Here is a 22,708-nt window from a genome sequence, read left to right as displayed (position 1 = left end):
TGATGAAGGGCAAACATAGTACCAGACAAAAAAAGATGAGAAAACATCATGTTTATTATTGGTAAATTGATCAGAAGGCATTTTATGATATTTTGCATGATAGCTTACAGAGGTTCAGATGTTCCAGCTTGTTCATTGATATACTGCACTGACTTTACCCTCCAACTGAAGAGATTTATGTCCATTTAAATTGCTTTTGTAGCCATTTATAAAAATCAGAATCAGTAAATTTGTGGATTTGTAAACCAACGGCAATTTTCATTCACATTTGAATTGTTTTGTGCAGTTTTATGTGTAAATCTGTTTTCAAAATTGCATTAAACATAGTAAAACAAATAACTGGAACAAAATTTAAATGCAACATCTCTTTCTCAACAGCAGGGTTTTATTGGTCAGGGTCTGCTGTTTTGGCAGTGAAACAACTTAGCTGTAGTTGCTTAGTGACTTGACCATCTCACCACCGCTTTAATTTTTACTCCGCGTTGAACAAGTCTCACCAAGTATAAAACCCCCATAGAGAGCTTGAGTGCATAGTACGCTGATAATTAATTGCTGATAATTAATTGCGGACAGAAAACTGGCGGTGTAGCAGTAACTAACCTATATACGGAGGCTTCAGACCTCAACGGAGTTGTCCCGGGTTCGAGTCCAGGCCCCGGCAACCTCTGCAGCATGCTTTTCCACCCCGCTTCCTGTCTGCTTTCTTTCAAATCATAAAAAACAAATCTGCGATAATGTAAAGAAATATAAAGACCGAACCAGTCAATAAATAAACTCAATATATGAAGTGAAACACACGGACTGATGGTTTCAAGCCTTTATGATTTTATGATTACAGCTAAGGAAGACATGACATTTAGGATAAGCGTATCAGACCAATAAAAAAACAAAACATTTTGAATACAGAAAAGGGGGGCTCAGTAAAAACTATGTTTAACACCTGCTTAAAGGTTATTTTCAAAAATAACTTTTAATCTGACAAATGAGTCTCATCATCAAATAATAACAACCAGCAGTGGTCCTGTCAGAAGTTACCATCACCTGAGCTATGGATCTTTGGAGCTCCTCCAGCTTCGCTGTGACTGTTAGATGCTTCTCTAATTAATAAACAGCTTGCCAGGATGGCCGGTGAAGTTGGAAGGCCATGTCTCGGTTATAGAGATTGGACTGAACAGTGATCCATGAGATGTTCAAAGTTTGGGATGTTTTACAACCTATCCCCACTTTAATCTTCTCCACAACTTTATACCAGACCTGTCTGCCGTGTTCCTCTTTCTTCATGATGCTGTTTGCTCAATGATGTTCTGCAACAAACCTGAGACATTTAAAGAACAGTTGGATTTATGCTAAATTACATAAAACATAGGTGGTCTTTATCTACTAGTTTGATAACTTCTAAATTACACTGGTTGCACTGGCTTTTATTTAATGCGCTGTATTCATTTTAATTTTCGACATGCTTGCAAATTAACCTCTTCAGGATAATCAGGATTTATTCGTGGGACACCAAGGCTCAATCTGCTTCTGCCCTGCAGATGTCTTCCATGCAAAATCTTTGAATTAAAGCTTTTATTTTAAATTAAAACTAATAAAAGGTTGGGTGAAGGCTTTCATCATTAGGATGGGTCATATTAGGAGTCATTCCAGAACCAGAACAATCAAGGTTTACTCCAAAATGAGCCTGTTGAGCCACAGCAGTAAACTCCTGCACCCCTCATGAAAGGGGTTATTTTTCACACTCAGCCAGGGATCTTCCACAGATGGGCAACTTTCGTTATTATGCTTATTCAATTCTTTTAAGTCAAAGTGTCTGCAGTAAATGTTTTTTAGAGCCAATGCACCAAGCGGCCAGATTAGAGCAGTGCATTACTCAACTGTTCCTATCAAATGAAATCAGATGTTTTCACTCAGAAGCAAAAGAGACACCATGATACATTCACTTTTACAACAAAAGGTTGGACTCAACATTTAAGTTCAGATTCTGTGAATAGGTTTTTCTTTTATTCCCAGGTCGAGGAAATGATGTATTGATCTAGAACAACGCGGCCACAGCCAAGAAGCTTCATGGGCACCATTTCTGTGCCCCTCCACCCCACCAAACATCTGACAGGATGTGGTTTGGCAGCTTTGAAATGTTACATGGCTAACTCTTGGGCGGCTGCTCTGCTTTCGGCCAGGATGCTGGTTCCTCTTTTGCCTCTTCACACATTTTTGTTCTGTGTGTTGTAGATTGCCTAATGTCATGGGCTTGACGCAGTGTTGCCCGCAGGCAGCGAAATCCCCTCAGAAAGCTGTGAAAATGTTTAAAGCAAACAGTTGAGCATAAAAGATTAACACCTGTGTGACGTCAGCAGCACATATATTGAAGAGAATGACTGTAGATGTGACGTTAGGATGATGGACATCAAACACTTCTTATAAATGTTGCCCACCTTAAAACATCTGTGTAAGGTGTAGCTCATTCTCTTTAAGCCATATAGAAATAAAGTGCAGTCCTTTGATTTAACCCACAGAAAGTTTTTTATAGAACACATAAGCAGGCTCATCACCACCAGGTGAAGGTGAGTTTGTAGAAGAAGTCGTAGCGCTTGGACAGGAAGCCTCGCTCTGGAAGGTGGGCCTCGAAGTTCACTTTGTAGCCGCGACTCTCGATGTCCATCTTCACACAGTCCAGGAGGTCTCTGACAGACGGGGCGGCCTTCCACGGCCCGAACGTCACCACAGACTCCTTATCCGCCTCCAGGCTGTGTATGGCGTTGTCATAAAAACCCAAGTCCTCCTCCGTCCGAAGGACGCAGATAAGGATGGTGGACTGGCGCGTGGCCACGGCCTCTGCTCTGGCAATACGGATCAGAACCTAAAAGAAGATTTAACATTTCTAAGGGTTTCCTGCTAATGTGGAACTAAGGGGGCTAATTTCATAATGCCAACAGAAATCCAGTCAGTCTCAGATCATAAATAAGGGCTTTTGCCCTTATCTCAAAACCATAAATATAAATAAAAACAATCTGAATTTGTTTTTCTATTCATTAAATGGATTTAAAACAAATTCTCACATTTTTTTCTGTGAAACGATCAAGAGGCCATCAGCAGGCTAGACTTAAAGGAAACCAAAAATTGGTTTCAGAAAGGAAAAACCAGGTGGGTGCATCTCCAGTAGTTACCAAAACAGACAAAAATTATGCAACTGAAAAAAAAAGAAAGCACACACGACTCTGAAAATAAATGCCTGAACTAACTTAGTAAAGAAAAGAACAAAAAAAAAGCTTCTATTCTGTGGTTGAATACATATGGACACCTCTGTACATCATCCACAAGAACAGAGCTATTCTCTCTTTACTGGGTCAGTAAGGACAAAGTTCTTCCCAGCCAGAACAACGAATTCTTCATAGGACGCTCCCACTGCTGCACACCCACTTCATATTTCCTGAACGAGAGAAAAGTTCTGCCCATAAAATGAGTCAAGAAGAAACTGCAAGAACTTCCAAAATAGATTTGTAATTTTGTCCATGCAGCTCTGGCATCTTGTAGATAATGGGTTTTTAATTTCAGCATTCTCCTTTGGTTGGACTCTATCACCATGCCACATCACATCTTGGTAATATTCATCCAGTCTGCAAAATATCTCCTCTAATATGACATTTCATGTGCCATTAAATTGGGAAACAAAGACATCACAAAAGTTGTAATCACCTGGTTGCATTAGTGTGCACACCCTTGAACTAAAACTTATCTGAATCACATTTTGATTCAGTCTTCTTGGCTAGGAGTCTGATCGCTCTCTCCCTTTGTAAGGGTGCATCTTGACTACAGCCCACACATTTCTGTCCAAGTCAGTTCTCAACCCTAGCTAATTCATTCTACAACTTTGATTATTTCCACTGAAACCCTTTATGTGCTGATTTTCTTATGTTTGCCTGGACTCACATTGATGCAGAATAATACAATCCCTCCTCATCTTCAGCTGTCTAGCAGACACCTGAAGGTTTTGGGCCCACTACTGACTGGTATTTATAAATGTTCAGAATTTCCCACCTTGACCAAAACCCAAATCTCAGAGAATGAGGTTGCCACCCTCATGTTTCACTGTGGTTTTGGTGTGCTTAGATGTTTTTGCGCCAAAGCAGACTCCCTGAATAGATTTTGTCCTGTGTTTTCATCAACTTTGAGAAGATTCTGGGGGCGCGGCGCTGGTGATGCAGAGGGTTAAGCATCATGTACAGAGGCCTCAGCCCTCGACGCAGGCTGTCAGGGGATCGAATCCTGGCTTGTCGATGTTTACTGCAGTTCCTTACCCCGCTCTCTCCACCCAATTTCCTGTCAATCTACTTTCATAAAAAACGAAAAATAAAGGCCACTAGGTTCTAAATAAAAATCTTTAAACTTTAAGGGGCTTCTGTAGCAGATTTGCTACAAGGACTAATAACAGTCTTCTCTGAGTCATGCTATACAGGTCCTTCTCAAAATATTAGCATATTGTGATAAAGTTCATTATTTTCCATAATGTCACGATGAAAATTTAACATTCATATATTTTAGATTCATTGCACACTAACTGAAATATTTCAGGTCTTTTATTGTCTTAATACGGATGATTTTGGCATACAGCTCATGAAAACCCAAAATTCCTATCTCACAAAATTAGCATATCATTAAAAGGGTCTCTAAACGAGCTATGAACCTAATCATCTGAATCAACGAGTTAACTCTAAACACCTGCAAAAGATTCCTGAGGCCTTTAAAACTCCCAGCCTGGTTCATCACTCAAAACCCCAATCATGGGTAAGACTGCCGACCTGACTGCTGTCCAGAAGGCCACTATTGACACCCTCAAGCAAGAGAGTAAGACACAGAAAGAAATTTCTGAACGAATAGGCTGTTCCCAGAGTGCTGTATCAAGGCACCTCTGTGGGAAGTCAGTGGGAAGGAAAAACTGTGGCAGAAAACGCTGCACAACGAGAAGAGGTGACCGGACCCTGAGGAAGATTGTGGAGAAGGGCCGATTCCAGACCTTGGGGGACCTGCGGAAGCAGTGGACTGAGTCTGGAGTAGAAACATCCAGAGCCACCGTGCACAGGCGGGTGCAGGAAATGGGCTACAGGTGCCGCATTCCCCAGGTCAAGCCACTTTTGAACCAGAAACAGCGGCAGAAGCGCCTGACCTGGGCTACAGAGAAGCAGCACTGGATTGTTGCTCAGTGGTCCAAAGTACTTTTTTCGGATGAAAGCAAATTCTGCATGTAATTCGGAAATCAAGGTGCCAGAGTCTGGAGGAAGACTGGGGAGAAGGAAATGCCAAAATGCCAGAAGTCCAGTGTCAAGTACCCACAGTCAGTGATGGTCTGGGGTGCCGTGTCAGCTGCTGGTGTTGGTTCACTGTGTTTTATCAAGGGCAGGGTCAATGCAGCTAGCTATCAGGAGATTTTGGAGCACTTCATGCTTCCATCTGCTGAAAAGCTTTATGGAGATGAAGATTTCATTTTTCAGCACGACCTGGCACCTGCTCACAGTGCCAAAACCACTGGTAAATGGTTTACTGACCATAGTATCATTGTGCTCAATTGGCCTGCCAACTCTCCTGACCTGAACCCCATAGAGAATCTGTGGGATATTGTGAAGAGAACGTTGAGAGACTCAAGACCCAACACTCTGGATGAGCTAAAGGCCGCTATCGAAGCATCCTGGGCCTCCATAAGACCTCAGCAGTGCCACAGGCTGATTGCCTCCATGCCACGCCGCATTGAAGCAGTCATTTCTGCAAAAGGATTCCCGACCAAGTATTGAGTGCATAACTGTACATGATTATTTGAAGGTTGATGTTTTTTGTATTAAAAACACTTTTCTTTTATTGGTCAGATGAAATATGCTAATTTTGTGAGATAGGAATTTTGGGTTTTCATGAGCTGTATGCCAAAATCATCTGTATTAAGACAATAAAAGACCTGAAATATTTCAGTTAGTGTGCAATGAATCTAAAATATATGAAAGTAAAATTTTCATCATGACATTATGGAAAATAATGAACTTTATCACAATATGCTAATATTTTGAGAAGGACCTGTATATTAAATACTTCTGAATTCTTTGTGCCCTTCTCCTCACTGAGACCTTTGACTTTAGCTAAATGATGCAAATGAGCAAATGTGAGAAAAATCCAACCTTAAACAATAAAATCATTTTAATTCACTTGTCACCTCTCTGCAAATCTACAAGGTCGGCTGAATTTTATTTCTTGTTAATCAAATTTGCAATAATTGACTTCAGGTGTGATAACAAGAAGCCTGAATGTTAAAATGTATTAAATTAAGGGTGTTTTAATATAATAGTAGTTTAAGGGTGTGCAGACTTATACAAGCAGGCTTTTTTATGTTTATATGTTTTATCTTCTAACAGATTAAAGGTGGAGTACATTTTTAGACAAGGTTTGTATCAGAAAATCCCTCCACTTTACTTTCTGTTTGCAGAAAGAAAGAAAGAAAGAAAGAAAGAAAGAAAAGCATTAACAGGACGCTGACACTGAGACTGAGGAGCAGAGAAACCACTAGAAACAGGATGTTGACCTCAATGTTCTCTTTGTAGTGGGGGACCCTGGAGAGGAACTGCTGCCTCCCCACCAACTCTCCAAACAGCTCAGGCGTCTCCTCCAGACGTTTGACCAGAGGTTTGATGTTGTAGTGAACCGCATCCTTGTAAACCTGCGCGCACACACAGGTTACAAAGTGATTTTAAAAACTCCTTAGCATGTCTGCATGTTAGAGGTCATACTGAAGGCTCTGACCTGCTGGATGTTCTCCGTGGGCAGCTTCTCTGACCTCAGAAACTCCAGAACAGCTCCAAAGTGGGAACCGTCACGGTCGATGAAGAAGCGTCCCTGCGCGTCGGTGCTGACTTTGGGCTGAATGCTGAACATTTCAGCCAGCTTGGAGTCTGGGTGTTTCCTGAGCGTGCTCAGTGTGGAGCTGAACAGGTGGCCCCCAACATTTAACTGAACGACAGGAGAGTGCTGAGGGGAAGAAAGTCACACGATCACAGAGATATAAAACCAGTTTTCATCAATCAGATGCAAAGTATTTAAAAATTGATGTCCATTAAACCTATATTATATCATCTGACAGCTACAATAAATATTACATAAAGAATATGTTTAGCAGATGTTGACTGATGAGAATACATTCAATGTCCTGAAGATAAGGATCTGCCACGGTTATTGTAAAAAGAAAGCAAACCCATTTTCTTATTATAATTTATTCCCTTTTTCCCAGTAGCTGACTACTCTGACTCTAAGGTGTTCGTTGGGTTCATCAGAGAGACAGCTTGGGGGAAGAAACTGCCCCTTTGGCGGCTTTTCCTCTTGCAATTGGAGCTCTGTAGCCCCGACACGAAGGTATAAGTCTAAAAAGTTTAAGTGCAGGATATGTGGGGTCTGCAGTGATATTTGTGGCATGTTTCCTGACCCTAGACCTGTACAATTCCTGGATGGAGGGAAGGTCAGCCCTGATGATTCTCTCTGCAGACCTGATTGTTTGTGGCAGTGTGGATCTGTCCTGTTTTGTGGCTGAGCCAAACCACACAGTGATGGACGAACAGAGAACAGACCGCATAATAATAAGAGGTAACCAGAAGCTCCGGTGGAAGGTTGAATTTCTTAAGAAATTTCTTAAAAAAAAAAAAAACAATAGCTCCCGCTCTGACCCCACATGCCTGAAACCTTAAGATCTTGGTAGGGTGATTAGCAAATGACTGAACATTTATAAATAGTTTACATGGACTTAAGGGGAAAGGATGTTCTCCATAAAAACACAGGTTAGTAAACCAATCTGCTAGACTTCTGGAGCAAAGTCTTTCAGACAGATGAGACCAAAGCAAAGATATTTGGACATAAGGAAAAGCTTCATGTTGGGAGAATAAAAACACCTCAGAGCAGCTGTCCAGCATGGTGGTGGAGGTCAGATGATATGGGCTTGTTCTGCAGTCATCGAGTCTTTACAGAAATGAACTACTTCGACTTTATGAAATGTGACCCTACACGTTATTGGGGTACATAGGGGGGACTTCTGTGTAATGAGTGATGACAAGATGGAATCCACTCAGTGTTTTTGTGTTCTTGAGTTGAATAATTATAGACCCTGTTAAAGAGCAGATATGGAAAACCTTACCCTGATAGTGGTCTATGTTCTTTTTTACTGTAATTTTGCTTTTGAAATCTGTTTTACTTATGTGCTCTAATACGATTGCGCCAAGTTAGTACAACAATTATAAAATAGGTATCTGTCAAACTTGAGTCTCCAAAGAACCGCCTGGGTTCACTGCAGTGCAGGATTATCCAGTCAGTTATTTTAAAACGTGCATTGAATTGTTCTAATGTCTAAAATAGTTCACAGACTTTCTTCTCAGTTGATTTCGAGACAAAACCACATCAACGTTAGATATTATTTTTCTGTCCAACAATCAGGGCGGCTCAGGGAATCACCTTACAAACTTCTCAACAGCTGAAGATCTTTAAGGTCACCATACAGTACATTTTTACCCTAACTTGTCACTTTTTGCATACACAAATCTTGCGTCTGCGATCTGCTCGGAACCTCCAGCCACCTGCTTCTCCGACAGGTGAAACTTTCCCTCAGCTTCAGCCTGAAAACCCCCAAAACCAGCGCGAAGAGGCAGTTTTCTTACTGATATCGCAGATGAAGCTGGTTTGCCAGTCATTTTGTAGTCTGGTAGACTCATCTTGTGTCCTCTGAACATCCAGGTGGAACCGAGGAGTTGGAGCAGGTAGAACAAGGGGGGCGTGGCATAACCCGGATCTAACCCGAAGCTTTGGCGCTCTAAGATGTCTCACTCTGCTGCATTTTCCCCATTTCTAAGAACTGATCTGCAGAGTATCTCAAATCCCAAATGAAAAATACTTTGTTTTAGCAGAAAACAACTAATACTGCTACCAAACTAAGATTTAATAATACATCTAAGCGAATAAATGTGATTTACATATACTGAAGATTAATGTTAAAATCGTAAAAAAAAAAAAGTATACCATTAGCGCGTGATTGAAATCAATAATTATTCTAGCATTTTTTAATTTAGCAGTACTATATTTCACAGAGATCCAACCGAATCCACTTTGGTATTAGTGTCTCTTTTTAAGTATATTTTCCATTGCTGTATTGTACATAAACTGGTGTATAATTTTCTTTATGCATATTAAGTTACTAGAGAAACGTGACAAGCAAAGCTTTGATTTCCATAGTTTGTTTTTTGTTAGTTTACAACATAATGAACATTTGAGCACATTTTAAATACAGAAAAATAGATTGTTATTCACTGGGGAATGAAGAAAACTACATTAATTTAAGTTTAAACTGAATAGACATTTAAAAAGTTTTCAATATACCAGTAAATGATGATTATTTTTTACTTGTAGCAGGAAGGTCCTGGGTTCAAATCCCAGCCTGGGGTCTTTCTGCATGTTCACGTGTGGCCTGATTGCCCACAGTTCAGAAGTATCAATGTTAGATTTACTGGTTCCTCCAAGTTTCCCTATATGATCAAGGCGTTTAGATGTATGGTAGCTGGTACCGTGTCTCTGTGTTGCCCTGTGCTGGACTGGCTACCTGTCCAGGGTGCACCCCACCTCTGACCTAATGGAGATGGGCACTAGAGGCTGACATTTTTTCGGGAGTCCCACGGGTGACCCGCAAAGTATTGCGAAATAACGCAAAGACTATTGCGTGAGAACGTAAAAAGAGAAAACATTCCCCCATGTCCCCTCGCGGACTCCGTAGAAAGGCTTCATCAAGAGACGATATTAAATAAATATATTGTGAAATAGAAAAAAATTGAATGTACCATTAAATGTACAATTTATTTAATACATCATTAAATATTAAGTGTACCACTAATTACGTCATGAGCAGACACACATCTAAAACTTGAAGGGAAGGGGTCCCTGAGGACCAGGGCTGTGAACCATTGAGGTACAGTTTCTAAATTATGAAGGTAATGCCTTTTTGCCCTTTTGTTCACCAAGTACAGTTCTCTTACTAGGTGCATTTTTCTTTCGTTTCAGCAACTTGAAACATAAAAGTTATGTCATTATTCAAAGGAAACAATCACTTAACAAGTAAAATACAACTATGTACATTTTGTTTATTCAGCTAAGATAGGCATGGTCTGTTTCCTTGTTTGATATTTTATTATTTCTTCATCATTATTCTTTTTACTTTAACTGGCCTTTACTACAACTAAAAACAGGGACCTAACTGGTCCTTCAAAGAAAGAAATTGCCAAAAGACTAAATGAAGAAAACAAAAAGTAGGGGTAGCACAGGAGTAGGAGTCGTTCTGAATGGGAGCGGGACGGGAGTGGGAGTCAATTTACCAGGAGTGGGACGGGACAGGATTTTTTTTTGTTATGCTGGGATGGGATTGGGATGGGACAGGAGAGAAAATCCACTCCCGTGTCACCCTCTAATGGGCACAAGGCCACCCTGCATGGATAAGCAGTCACAGACGATGAACCTTTTTAAGATCAGTGAGAGGAAGAATATTAGTCTATTAGCCTCAAATGTAAAAATAATCATCTTCTCAGCTTACAAAATTCTCACATTTCTTGACAAACTGAAGAGGTAGTTAGAATTTACCAAGAATGCCGTCTTTTTTTCCATTCATTCAAAAGATTTGAGATGTCCCATCAATTCATGTGGTATTGGAAGAAACTGATTCGTTGGGACGACTGATCATAACATTTTAAATAATGCAAATAACCACAAATATCTTAAATGGTCTCGACTTCTTTGTACAGCTTTTTAAAGAAGCCTCTCAGTCTCAGATAAAATAGCCCTGACCTGAACGCATGTCTCAAACTCTGAACAATAAGCTTGTTAAAATGTTCCTTAAATCTTGATCAGTTTTTATTTAAGATTTAAGTCGTGGTGCAACCAATTCAAGCCGAGTGACATCTCTACTCTCCGCCTCTCAGATCCCTGGCTCTTTTAGTCGAACACACCTTTACCTCCAGCCAGCTGTACCAGTCTTCATTGCTTTTACACACAAACTAATTTAGGGCATAGCAGCTGACACATAACACATTTAACAAGAAAACGCCTCAAACTACTTAAAGCTCTGTGGCCTTTCATGTCTCTAGCACCAATAAACTGATCAACACTGAGCTGTGTCTGCACATCAAATGGATTTTTCAGGTTTAGGATGAAGCTGGACGTGTCTTTTCACTTCTTACATTTTCATAGATAACAAGTTTACAAAGTCATGCCAAAAAGACCAAAAACTGTGTATTTTCCACATTTTATTGTTTTGTACACAAAAACACCAGGATCTTCAGTCCATCCAGCAGAAAGGTTGAGACCTGTAAAAGAAGAGATCTGGATTAAAACCCGGTCCAACTAAACAGGAGAGGTTGTATTCTCCGTTATCAGACATAATTAATACATTTGTGAACTTCCTACAAGTTTGAACAGAAACGCTTAGATCTGGTGACTGTTTGGTGTCTATTCAACCCTTCTCAGACAAATGCCTCGATGTCGTCAACTGAAACGATCTCGCTGGTCTGATTAACCGGAACAGAACCACAGAACATGAAACTGAACCAGTCCCAACCAGAACCAGTCTGAGACCTGTTCTGACTCGTCATCGTCTCATCAATGAAGGGACACAAACGCACGACCAGACCTACTGCTCTGTAGTATTCAGAAACTTAATATGCTTCCCAATATTTCCACCTGCTGAGTGAGTTCAGGCATTTATCATTTATTACATCAACTGTGTTTAAATACTGAGCCAAGTAATAAATTAAAATACAGCTACAGATCAGACTTTGTCTGGTGACATCGATTCATGTTTTTCTGATTTGGCTTCTGACAGATTCTGATTTCTTGCTCCGAGGGACTAGAAATAGAAAATATCCTGCAGGTTCTTTGATGGAAGTAGTTCTCATCATCATAAACCCGTTATATGATTTTTATGAGAAGTAAAAAGGTTCATGCTGTTAGTTGATGTGTTTAGAATCTAAGACAAGTTTTTTGACACAATTGAATAGGAAACATGTAAACTGATTTTCAATGTTTGCTTTGTCTGCAGAGGGAAGAACTGCCATTTCTGATATCTTGCCTACTGATTGGTCCACCTCTAAGTATTACTTCTTTAATTTTGCCCCACAGCATGAACCCATTGCTTCCCTTTGTGTTCATAGCTCTTAAACTGTGGCACCTCTACCACTGGCAGGATGCAAGCTCCCTCTAGTGGAACAATGAAGAGATTTAACACCAAGTCTAATTGACAAGTTCAGCAGATCAGCTTAAAGCTTTTTTTTTTTTTTTACAATTTCCCTGTTTTTAAACTTAGTAAATGTTTCCAAATGATGTTAGTTCACGCCATTTTCAGTCACCTGACCAGAATCATCGCCACATGACCAAAATGATTTTACACATTAGAGCCTTGAAGCTGCGAGGACCCAGAAAGCCTGCAGGCATCTTTACTTTACATAAAATGTTATTTGTTAAAACTTATAACTGGTTATATTTTTGCTTGCATAGTTTATAAGAGCAACGACTTTAATGATTAAAACTGCAAAGAAACATTTTCTGACTTGGTGGATGAGTTAAAACGTCTGACGGGTGCTTTCAGGAATAGTTCCCCTGCAGTTTCTTACCCTCTTATGCGGTAAGAACAGGTACTCCCTGGGGCATGACCGGACCCTCTGGCTTGGCTCCCTTCTGCTCTGACGTGGGTGTGGTGGGCAGATTCTCCTCCTTTGGCTCCACGATGCTGACGTGGTCGGGCAGGGGCTTCTTGGGGCCAATCTTACCGCTGGGGTCCCAGGGCAGCATGATCTTCACCTTGATGCCCAGCACACCTGAGAATGACAGAAAGGCAAATGGATACTCAGGGTTTATGCAAGTCTCACCAAGTTAAAAAATAAAGACTTTAAAGAATATTATTTAAATTTAGCTCCAACATGAATAGTAAAAAAGGAACATTTAACCTAATACCTTAAACAAGGTAAATATCAGGTAAATTACATTTGTCTTTTGGACTGACATGCAACTCCACAGCTGACCTGCCTTGGGAATGACGTCAAATGGACCAGTACTCACCCTGCCTCAGCAGAACATGACGAACTGCTGTGTCGACATAGTAGTTGACGGGGTCTCCACTGTGGATCATCAGGCCATCCACAAACTTCATGGACTTGGCCCTCTGACCCCTCAGCTTACCGGACACCACTACCTCGCAGCCCTTGGCGCCGCTCTCCATGATGAATCTCAGGACACCGTAGCAAGCCCTGGAGGAGGAAAGCAGATAAATCAAGTAAAAATAAGAGTTTTATACCAACTGTCCTGAGACTCATGGCCCCAAAAAAGACCTCAGGACCTTTACTGTAAGTCTTGAACAGCAGCACACAACTATGAATCCCTAACTGGACAGTTAACATATTAGGTCTAATTTCCAGACCACAGCTTCAGTATCTACAATGATTCAACCCTTCTCAGACAAATGCCTCGATGTCTTCAACCGAAAAGGCCTCGCTGTTCTGATGGACTGGAGGAGAATCACAGAACGTGAATCTGAACCAGACACCGGAACCAGACAGAGACCTGTTCCGACTCGTCATCGTCTCATCACTGAAGGGACCCAAACCGAAGATGTACGATATAAAAGTTATGTGCATAAAAACCTACATTTCTGCAGAATAGCCTCATCTGTTCCAAAACCAGGTAGACTGGGTTCCAAAAAACCTGCTCCAACTAAACCTCCCATAACATGCCCAGCCTCTTCCTTTATTTGTGGGGGAATATCTGTAAAGTCTTCTTTAAACAGACATCTTTGCTGCACAGAGGATCTTTGCTGAAGTAGCGGGTTTACAGTTGTCAATCGAATGTTCCTAAACCTGCTTTGAGCTGAAATAAAACTTAATTAACTGTACAACTGTAACTGAGGTGAATGAAATAAAGCTGTATACTCGAATCATGGTTCTCTTCGTCACAAAACTTCATTGAGCTCCTTCTCCTTTATTAGTCAGGGCTACATTAAAAATTCAGCCTGTCTTCACACCCCAGACACTCAGTTTATCAGTTTTAAATGACAATACAGACAGAAATTAGTATTTTTAATCAGCATCTCCAGCCCAAACTTAACATTCCTCGACACGCTGCCTCTTTTAGATAAACAGCTGCAGTCAGGGTGTGAGGTAAGTATGAGCATCTCTCGTGTTACTTATTCCAGTACTGCTTACCTTCGCACAGCCAGGCCTCCCAGCAGCTTGTAGCGCAGAGACTCAGCCTGGGCGATGGCACAAAGACCACGAGTGGCAACTTTTTCGGCATACAACTAAAAGAAGAAACAGTTCAAAGGTACTTGAGCATCAAAGTTAAACTACATAAAGAAAAACAAAAAGTCTCCAGGGTGTTTGCAATAGATGAATCGAATAAAATGCTTGTTAACTTTAGGTTCATAATTCACACAGAGCTCCGTGAATAAGCTCAAACATAAAACTAATTTCTACCCTTCTCAGACAAATGCCTCAGTGTCTTCATGTGAAAAGGAACCCTGGATCTGAGGAACTGGAGCAGAACCACAGAACGTGGTCGTGAACCGGGAACCCACAGAACCAGATAAGTTCCTATTCCGTCTCGTCATCGAATCATCACAGAAGGGGAATCTGAGGTCGTAACACCTTTTCTTGCATTCAACAAATACTTTAATTCACATACTCTGATTTGGATTGGTGCACAAATTTCTACCCATTCCTAATAAAACAACTTTGTATCGTTAACTTCTGTCAATGAAGTCATTAGTTTCATCCACAAAAGCTAAATAATTGACACTATGTGGCCTGAAGAGAGCAGACATTTCTGATAATGTATCTTCTGCATTAAATGATCCAAATCAGGGATACCCAAGTCCAGTCCTCCAGAGCCAGAATCCTGCACCTGCAGTCAAAATGCTGATGAGGGAATACAGCCATCTGATTCAGGTCTGTTGGAGAAAGGATGCATCCAAACGCTGCAGGATACTAGCTTTCAAGGAACAGACAGGGGCAACCCTGATGTGAGGACTATACTGGTTGGCTTACCTCTACGCTGCCCTCAGGGAAGCCAAACCTCTTCTGGACCACAGCAGTCAGCTCTCTGATCCGACGGCCCTTCTCTCCCAGAACATTCTGGGTTCTGCAAACGGAGAAAAACATTTCAAGTTGTGCTGTAGTTAGAAGCACCTAAACATCCAGGGGTACGTGCGAAGTAAAAACACAAGATGCATGTCGGTTCATCACTCACACCCTGAGTGAATCCGATTGCACCTAGACGGCGCCAAATACAGGTGTGACTGCATGTCACCTCCAGTTCTCTAACAGTAAACCTGTAAATGTGTGTTTAGGGCTAAAAACTGATGCACCAGTGAAATTGTGATGGAAATTGGTTGATTTCTCCCTGGTTAGCTGACTGGTAATCAGCAGGTCAAACACAGGAAAAGAAAATGGATTGGTCATCCAACCAAACCCATTTTCTCTACAAATCTGAAATGAGCAACAACGCATTTAAATCTTCCTTCTGTTAATCTCTGGATGCAACACCACCATAAAATGATAAATATCATCTTGAAAGTCTAAAATAACCTGCTGAAACAAATCCTGGGCAAATAAAAACGAGTCGGAAAATTGTATGATCTCTTTGGTCCTCTTCAGCACAGTAGATGGTAAAAGGCAGCACAAACATGTAGGGTATGAGCAGCAAATAACAGGAACTCAAAGCAAAAGAAACAGAGATGACCTGAAGAGGACTGAACGCTTCAGCGCCACTCACCTTGTGGCCAGGATGATGATCTCAGTCCTGGTTGGGGTCACGCGCACCTCCACACCGGAGTAGCCGTCCTCAGCAAGCTCACGAGTCAGGAACTCATTCAGCTCGGCCTTGAAGATACCGTCTGCAACGAACTAACCAAGGAGATTTTTTTTTTTTTACACAATTAAAAGAAATCAGACAATTCTTAATATTAAATAACTCTAAATTCTGCGAGTGCATCAGCAAAACAGCACTTATAAATGTCAACTATCTACAGAGCTTAGATGTTTTTTTTACCCAGTATCCTGAGTGATTTAGGTGTTTCATTGCTGCCACACACCTGACTTAAATTAATGGATGGTTAGCAGGTTTCTACAGCACCTGATTGTATGCTGAGGAGGCAATGCATTTAACTCCAGTGTGATGGGGCAGAAAAGGACCAAAAACATTGGGCTCCGAGGACCAGGATAGAGAACCACTGATCTAAAACACTTTCAGAGCGACTTTTGATTTCTTTCTAAAACTCTTTAAGATTCAGCGGAGCCGACCATCGTCACAGACCTTCACAGCGATAAAGACATTTTACAACAAACTTTTATCATTACTTGAACAATGTCTTATGACCAAGAATGTTTTTTACATCTTTGTTAAGACCTTTCTTGGCATCCTAACATTAAGCCTTACAATTTTGCACATAAAAAAAGCAATAACAGTAGTATATTTAATTGTTATCGTCAGTATGAACCATAGACCTATAACTCACAATAAGAATTATTACAAGTCAGTTTTGTGTTCAGAACTTTTAGACAGGCTTGGTAAACGTCTGCAGTTTAATCACATTATTCTCATCTGTCTGACAAACAGCAATGAGTTATTCTTTTATATTTTTCAACAGTAGTATCTGTATATTTTCTCCATGAACCAAAACGTCACACAGACTGTACATCGCAAACTTTACAGTAGCTTCTTTATCTAATTTATTTTGGCCATGGGAGGCCATTTGACGTTGTTGTAATTTGGCGATGAGAAAAACGCTTTAAAATGTCATTAACCTATCTAGCCCGGCACTTTCAGCCTGAATCCGGCTGTTATTTTAACAGTTAACTGCGGCTCCGGCAAAAAAAAAAAAGAAACCATGCTAGCTGTCTAAATGAGGAGGACGCAGCACCGCCACCGCATCTGGACCAATCCTCTCCGAATCGGAGCTGGACAGATCCAACTGATAGCAGAACCGGCAGGGAAAGCTTCTATCCCACCCAGTATGGGTCCATTTTAACAGAACCCACTGTCTGGACGAGTAAAAAGGGGATAAAACGCCGCTAACCTTCCTCTTCTTGGAGATTTGCACCGCCATCTTCAAATGGGCCGTAGACAGGAAAGGACCCAGGAAGGATGCGGAAATGTATTTATAGTCAATAGTCAAACTTCCGGTGACGTTCTGTTCAAGTCAACGCCGGAAAATGTAGTTTTTAGCCGTTACAGACCTGCCTTATCATAAAATGGCATTAAATTGAAATTGGCGTGAAATGTAAGCAGTTTTATGTTTTAGGCTTTAATAAAGAACCCGACCTGTGTTAGTGTTAGAGGTAAACGTTGTTTTTGTTTTGCATATACAACAGAAATGTACAAATAACATCAACGGCCATGAGTTCAGGGGCTCTTTATTTGTCGATAGCATATATGTAGTCTGTTGAAGCCGATCTAAGGAATGATTCAGTCATTAATTTATCAAATTATTCAAAAATTTAACTAAAAAGACACATACAACTGTGTGTAGTTCACAAAGTCTCCACTAGATGGAATCACCTCTCTACTACTTTTACTACTTGAAGGATTTTTGAAGTGGAAGATTGTAAAAATAGTTATCTTTCCTGTTATTCTAAGTTATTTATTTATTTAATGTTATTTTAATTGAAATGGTCTTTATGTTCTCTGTACTTTTTTTTCCAGGAGGGCTGGGGTATCCGTCACCAAGACGTTAGCAGCAGATCCTTTAAGTCCTGGAAGTTTTGGACTTGTTGGTTCATTATGTCCTACAGACTTTCAGTTGTATTGAAATCTGGGGGATTTGGTGGCAGAATCAACACCTCAAACTGCTTAAACCGTCCCAGAACCACGTTTATCATTATTCACTTCATGCTTCACCTGATTACTGTAAATCCTTTATTTATCACAAGAATATTATTCAACAAATGTAATTTTAAGTAATTAGTTAGTATGGATTGATAATGTGGGAATAAAGAAAAAAGAGACCATGGCTTTCAGTAAATTATTTTGTTACAAACATTTCTGTATGGAAGACATACTGTATGTTACTTTAGACTAGAATTATCCAAATATTTCTTATCATAACTGAACATAAACGTCAAAGTTGTGAAATTTTTCTCTCTATTGCCCAACTAACAGGGGAATAACTTGGTAAAGTACTGACTGAATTTTGTTTCTGGTCCGAAACAAAGACTGATTGATTTCTTTATTGACAGAAATAAACAAATTAAAAACACAATAAAGACTGGTACTTCGAGTAAAATCAAAAACATCTAATAGAAGTAATGGGAAATAACCCTATAAAAGATTATGTTACACCTTTAAATCACAAAAGCTTAAACAACTTCAATATCTTTCTGATTTTTTAAAGCATTCTTTTTTATTAGTAGTTATTTTATATGAGATATTTTCAGTTTAACTCTTTGCAGTTGTTATAATTAAAAATAAAGCATCCCTGTTGTTCATTTACTTCCCTTCCCCATTTTAATAAAGCCATACTGACACAATAAATACTGGTCAAAAAATAATTTTCTAATCAAGCTACAAACATTCCAAAGTCCCAGTTTTAGGTGTTAGCTTTACCAGTAAACATGACAATAGGTGCACTGGGTACACGGTTACAATCTGGAAATAAGTCATGTTCATGTGTTTAAGATGTTTCATTGTTCCTCAGCAGCAGTTACTGGCCTCTGGTGTCTGTTTGTCCCCACCGAGCCACACAGGAGCACTGTTGATCTTGGTGGTCTGACCTCTGGCCTGTGTCGACTCTCCCTGCATGCCCCCTCCCTCGCTGGCGAGCCTCTTGTGGATCTCAGAGGCCATGGTGAGGAAGGCTTTCTCCACGTTGTCAGAGCTCTTGGCGCTGGTCTCCAGGATGGGGATCTTTAGAGATGAGGCCAGATCCTGATGGTGGTTGAAAACATTTAGAAATGGGTTGAGATAAAAGGGACAGTAGCTGATAAAAGGACTTTAAGGCAAATTTAAAACAATAACGATAAAGCAGCAGACCTGAAGCACCAAAATACACCTTCATAAGATAAGTACCCTGCATTGCTTTTATATCTTTTGTCTTAAATATTAGGCCTCAACTCTGGCTCTGAACGTACAGCACCATCCACAATTATTGCCATACTACATTATAAGAGGAAAAGATAATCCAAATAGGAAGCCTTCAAATATATAAATATTTTGTTCATTTTCAAAAGTCCTGTGTCCTCTTTGCTCTCTCCTCTTCAGTTCAGCCCAGCTTTAAGGATTAAAGTGTGGAGATTGAGGAACCAATGGAAGAGGGTTGATTTTATGTCTGGCAAACATTTTTTCTGTTGATATGACCATGTTTCAGACCTTTATCCTACAGAAAGGTCCAGTGCTGACAGTTTTTTGGCAGTGAGCACCAGATTTTAAGTTGAAATGTCCTGGTATTTCAAAACGTTCATTATGCCATTCCCTTTTACAAGGTTTCCAAAACCTTTGGAGAAGAATCAGGCACACAGCACCTTGTCGCCTTGGAGGTGAGTGAACTTCCACCCAAACTTATAATCAAGGGGAAAATACCTGGAGAAGGGCATAAAAACAACACAAAACATTGCTAGATGTCCCTTACTCCTCTGGAAGACATAGGCTGCTCATGGTGTCTGAGAAGAGCAAGGAAATTTACTCCTGACCTCTCGGACCCAGGAGAGCACCTGGTAACCATCATGCCATGTGGCAGGAGGTACAGGTGCAAAAAAAGCAGGAAGCCTTGTCTCTAGAAATGGGTCTCTGTGTCAAATCCTATTTATACGTAAGGGCAACAGGTATACTTTCATTAATTATTCAAATTTCCTAAGTAATCTGTTCAAAGTAAAAGAAGGGAAGTAAAATATACAAAAAAATATGTCGTTGTGGCATTGGGGGGTTTTGTTCTCAACGTTATTGTTTATTACACTACTGCTGCAATAACCAGGGCTCCCAATGAGAGTGGAGGGTGCAGCAAATGTAGCTGAATAGTTAAAAATGTGTAAATTGAGGAGAAATCATATATTTTGTGTGAAATCAATGTCTTCAGTTAAAAAGTTCCTTATCTGCTTTTAGAATAACGATTGCGTCTCAGTTATTACCTGAGCTGTGGCAGCATCCACCACTTTTTTACTGATCAGGTCCGATTTGTTTCCCACCAGCAGCCTGGTGACGTTCTCGCAGGCGTAGCGATTTATCTCTTCCAACCACTGCTTCACATTGTTGAAAGACTCCTGAGGAAGCAGGAAGAGCTCTGGTTTTTAAACCCTCCTCATTTACTTAACAAGGACACGATAAAAACACACACTGACCTGCTCGGTGACATCGTAAACAATGATGATACCGTGCGCCCCTCTGTAGTAGCTGGAGGTGATGGTTCGAAACCTCTCTTGACCTGCGGTGTCCCACTGAGGGCGTTCACAAAAAAAAAAAGAAAATACAAGGTTGGCAGGCCAATTGGGTTTAATTTTAATTACAAATAGCTGCTGGAACAGTTTTGTTTGAAAACATTCATCTATTGAATCCTTTGTTTTAACTGACCACTGGAAAAAGCTTCAACTTTTAAACTCACAATCTGCAGCTTCACCGTCTTCCCATCCATGTCGATGGTCCTGATCTTGAAGTCAACTCCGATAGTGGAGATGTAGCTCTCAGTGTAGGTGTCGTCCTGCACCGAGTAGAAGAGTATTAAAGATTTTTAAAAGCCAACGTGTTTGGGAACATTTTCCTTTTCAATAAGACTGAAGCGTCCTTACCGCAAAGCGCAGCAGCAGACACGATTTTCCAACTCCAGAGTCACCAATAAGAAGAAGCTTGAACAAGTAATCACTGAAGAGACACAAAGGGATTAAAAAGACAGTGTTAAAACAATACAAAAGAGATTTGATATTTTATTAAATTCCGCTCATTTTGACCAAATTTCCAAAAATGTAATCTCTCTTAGATGACTGCCAGATCCAACTCACATCCAGAAATATAAAACCAAATCAATCCAACACAAACCAGTCATATGGACAGGTTCAAATTCAGCTGCATACGTTGTGCTGAACTTAATTTACCAAACAGATATAGAGCTGATTTAAATTGTTTAAGGCTTTAAAAATGTAATACAGTAAAAAGCTGTTCACATAATGGCTCTATTCACTTACTGGGGGTATATTTATTTCTTTTTAAGTAAAACTGAAAATCTTGATTTTTTTCCCCTCAACTTCCCATCCATCCATCCATCCATCCATCCATCCATCCATCCATGTATCTATCCAGTTCACAATAATTCACTACTTGTCACATTAAATCACAACAAAATACATTACATTTTGAGGTTGCTACATTAGGAAATAAGAAAAATAATTTAAGGGGTATGAATACTGATAGAGTTCTGCTTTGCCAGAAAGTAGCAGACCTAAACCCTTATTTTGTTTCAACTTTAGTTTTGCTAGAATACAAGAACTACAATACCCATCAGCAACCGTGTAGAACTTAGAGTCACATCCACTTTGGATAAATGTTAAGTAATTAAGTAAGAAACTGCCTTCATAAATGATGATAAAATATCTACACTGCCTAAAGACTGCTGAAATTGGCAGATTAAATACATGTTATATGTGTAGAGCTGACTGTGCTTAAAGAATATTACCAATGTAAAAACACAAGCAACTAAAACCAGTTTTAAGTGTCCACGTGTGCAGTTCCTGATGTGTCTTCCAATCTATTTGGTAGCAACTGAATATTTTCACCTAATTTAAAAAGTAGCCCAACACAATGAGGGAAGGAAAACTTACTATTCTGGGTTCATGATCGGTGAGGTTCTTCACAAGACTAGACAAAAAAACCAAAAACACAATCCTGAAACTAAATCCTGAATGAACAGAAGCCCAGACAGTCTTTGGAAATGTTTTGCTCTGGTTCCAGTAGCCTGTTTGTGGAGGTCTGGGTGCGTTCTTCGGAGGACAGCTAGCAGAAAAAGCTGTCTGTGTCTGACTTATGAGCTGACTGCTTCATTATTTATTAATAAAGTGCAGCTCAGCTTACACTGAGGACAGCACCTGGAACCAGGACACACAGCTTAATTCACAACATCTTTTTATTTTCTTCTCAAACCAGAACGCAGTTACCTAACTGCTTCAAATATTGAGCAAGTGAAGCTTCGGCACAGCTGTTGTTGTTTATGTGAAGAGCAGCTTACATCAGCTTGTCAACTTGACAATATGTACAGAGTGACATCACACACCACCCCACCAATTGCAGCACAGAGGCAGAGAAAGCAGGAAGAAGGTTAAACAAGAAGGGACGGGAAATGTAGGTCCTCAACCGGTTCTTGCTGAGTCCAACAGATGTTTCAGCTGTTCCTTCATGTAATTCAAGTCTTCTCTTTTTATTTCTGTAATGAGATCAAGTTATTTAATAAGTTAATGATGCAGGCAGGAGGCAGGCTGAGAATGAGTGAGATTTTTTCTTTTTTATGACTACACATTTTTAAAGCAGCACCTTATAACTCCAATAAGTCTTAATGGTGCAGAGCCTGAACGCCACCAGAGTTGATCAAGTATGATGAAGAGTGGACATTTACAAAAGAAACCCAAGAAAAGGTGTTAAACCTGTGTTGCATTACTGGTCATAGCCTAAAAGTGATGCTTGGTTCAAGTACTTTTCC

General features: G+C 40.2%; 3 protein-coding genes and 3 non-coding genes across 7 annotated transcripts; all 6 read right to left on the bottom strand.

Moving 5' to 3' along the window:
* Positions 1 to 35: 35 nt before the first annotated feature.
* kctd14 (potassium channel tetramerization domain containing 14) lies at positions 36 to 8,828 on the bottom strand. 2 transcript variants are annotated; one of them, XR_007042352.1, is made up of 5 exons: positions 8,673 to 8,828; positions 6,778 to 7,002; positions 6,560 to 6,694; positions 2,433 to 2,857; positions 36 to 2,291 (listed from the first exon to the last, which is right to left on the bottom strand). XR_007042352.1 is itself a non-coding variant. In XM_047391398.1 (4 exons), the coding sequence occupies exons 1-4, from the start codon at positions 8,742 to 8,744 to the stop codon at positions 2,546 to 2,548; spliced, it is 744 nt and encodes a 247-aa protein (XP_047247354.1). In that variant the 5' UTR covers positions 8,745 to 8,828; the 3' UTR covers positions 36 to 2,545. The 2 variants fall into 2 exon arrangements, 1 of the variants encoding a protein (XP_047247354.1); XM_047391398.1 differs by having other exon boundaries at positions 36 to 2,857.
* Positions 8,829 to 11,284: 2,456 nt separating this feature from the next.
* Positions 11,285 to 17,264, bottom strand: rps3 (ribosomal protein S3). Its single transcript, XM_047391399.1, has 7 exons — positions 17,114 to 17,264; positions 15,811 to 15,941; positions 15,084 to 15,177; positions 14,244 to 14,338; positions 13,105 to 13,292; positions 12,660 to 12,863; positions 11,285 to 11,357 (listed from the first exon to the last, which is right to left on the bottom strand). The coding sequence occupies exons 1-6, from the start codon at positions 17,141 to 17,143 to the stop codon at positions 12,664 to 12,666; spliced, it is 738 nt and encodes a 245-aa protein (XP_047247355.1). The 5' UTR covers positions 17,144 to 17,264; the 3' UTR covers positions 11,285 to 11,357; positions 12,660 to 12,663.
* LOC124884805 lies at positions 11,509 to 11,658 on the bottom strand. The gene has a single exon (XR_007042521.1). It is a non-coding gene; the product is annotated as a small nucleolar RNA SNORD15 (small nucleolar RNA).
* Positions 13,492 to 13,638, bottom strand: LOC124884802. Its single transcript, XR_007042518.1, has one exon. It is a non-coding gene; the product is annotated as a small nucleolar RNA SNORD15 (small nucleolar RNA).
* Positions 14,514 to 14,663, bottom strand: LOC124884804. Its single transcript, XR_007042520.1, has one exon. It is a non-coding gene; the product is annotated as a small nucleolar RNA SNORD15 (small nucleolar RNA).
* A 1,144-nt stretch (positions 17,265 to 18,408) lies between the features above and the next one.
* On the bottom strand, positions 18,409 to 22,350 carry LOC124883916 (ras-related protein Rab-1B-like). Its single transcript, XM_047391404.1, has 6 exons — positions 21,837 to 22,350; positions 20,811 to 20,883; positions 20,627 to 20,722; positions 20,367 to 20,462; positions 20,157 to 20,288; positions 18,409 to 18,960 (listed from the first exon to the last, which is right to left on the bottom strand). The coding sequence occupies exons 1-6, from the start codon at positions 21,848 to 21,850 to the stop codon at positions 18,727 to 18,729; spliced, it is 645 nt and encodes a 214-aa protein (XP_047247360.1). The 5' UTR covers positions 21,851 to 22,350; the 3' UTR covers positions 18,409 to 18,726.
* Between the last annotated feature and the right edge of the window lie 358 nt (positions 22,351 to 22,708).

This window comes from Girardinichthys multiradiatus, chromosome 18, assembly GCF_021462225.1.
Source record: "Girardinichthys multiradiatus isolate DD_20200921_A chromosome 18, DD_fGirMul_XY1, whole genome shotgun sequence".
NCBI lineage: Eukaryota > Metazoa > Chordata > Actinopteri > Cyprinodontiformes > Goodeidae > Girardinichthys > Girardinichthys multiradiatus.
This window is presented reverse-complemented; position numbering and strand designations above follow the sequence as displayed.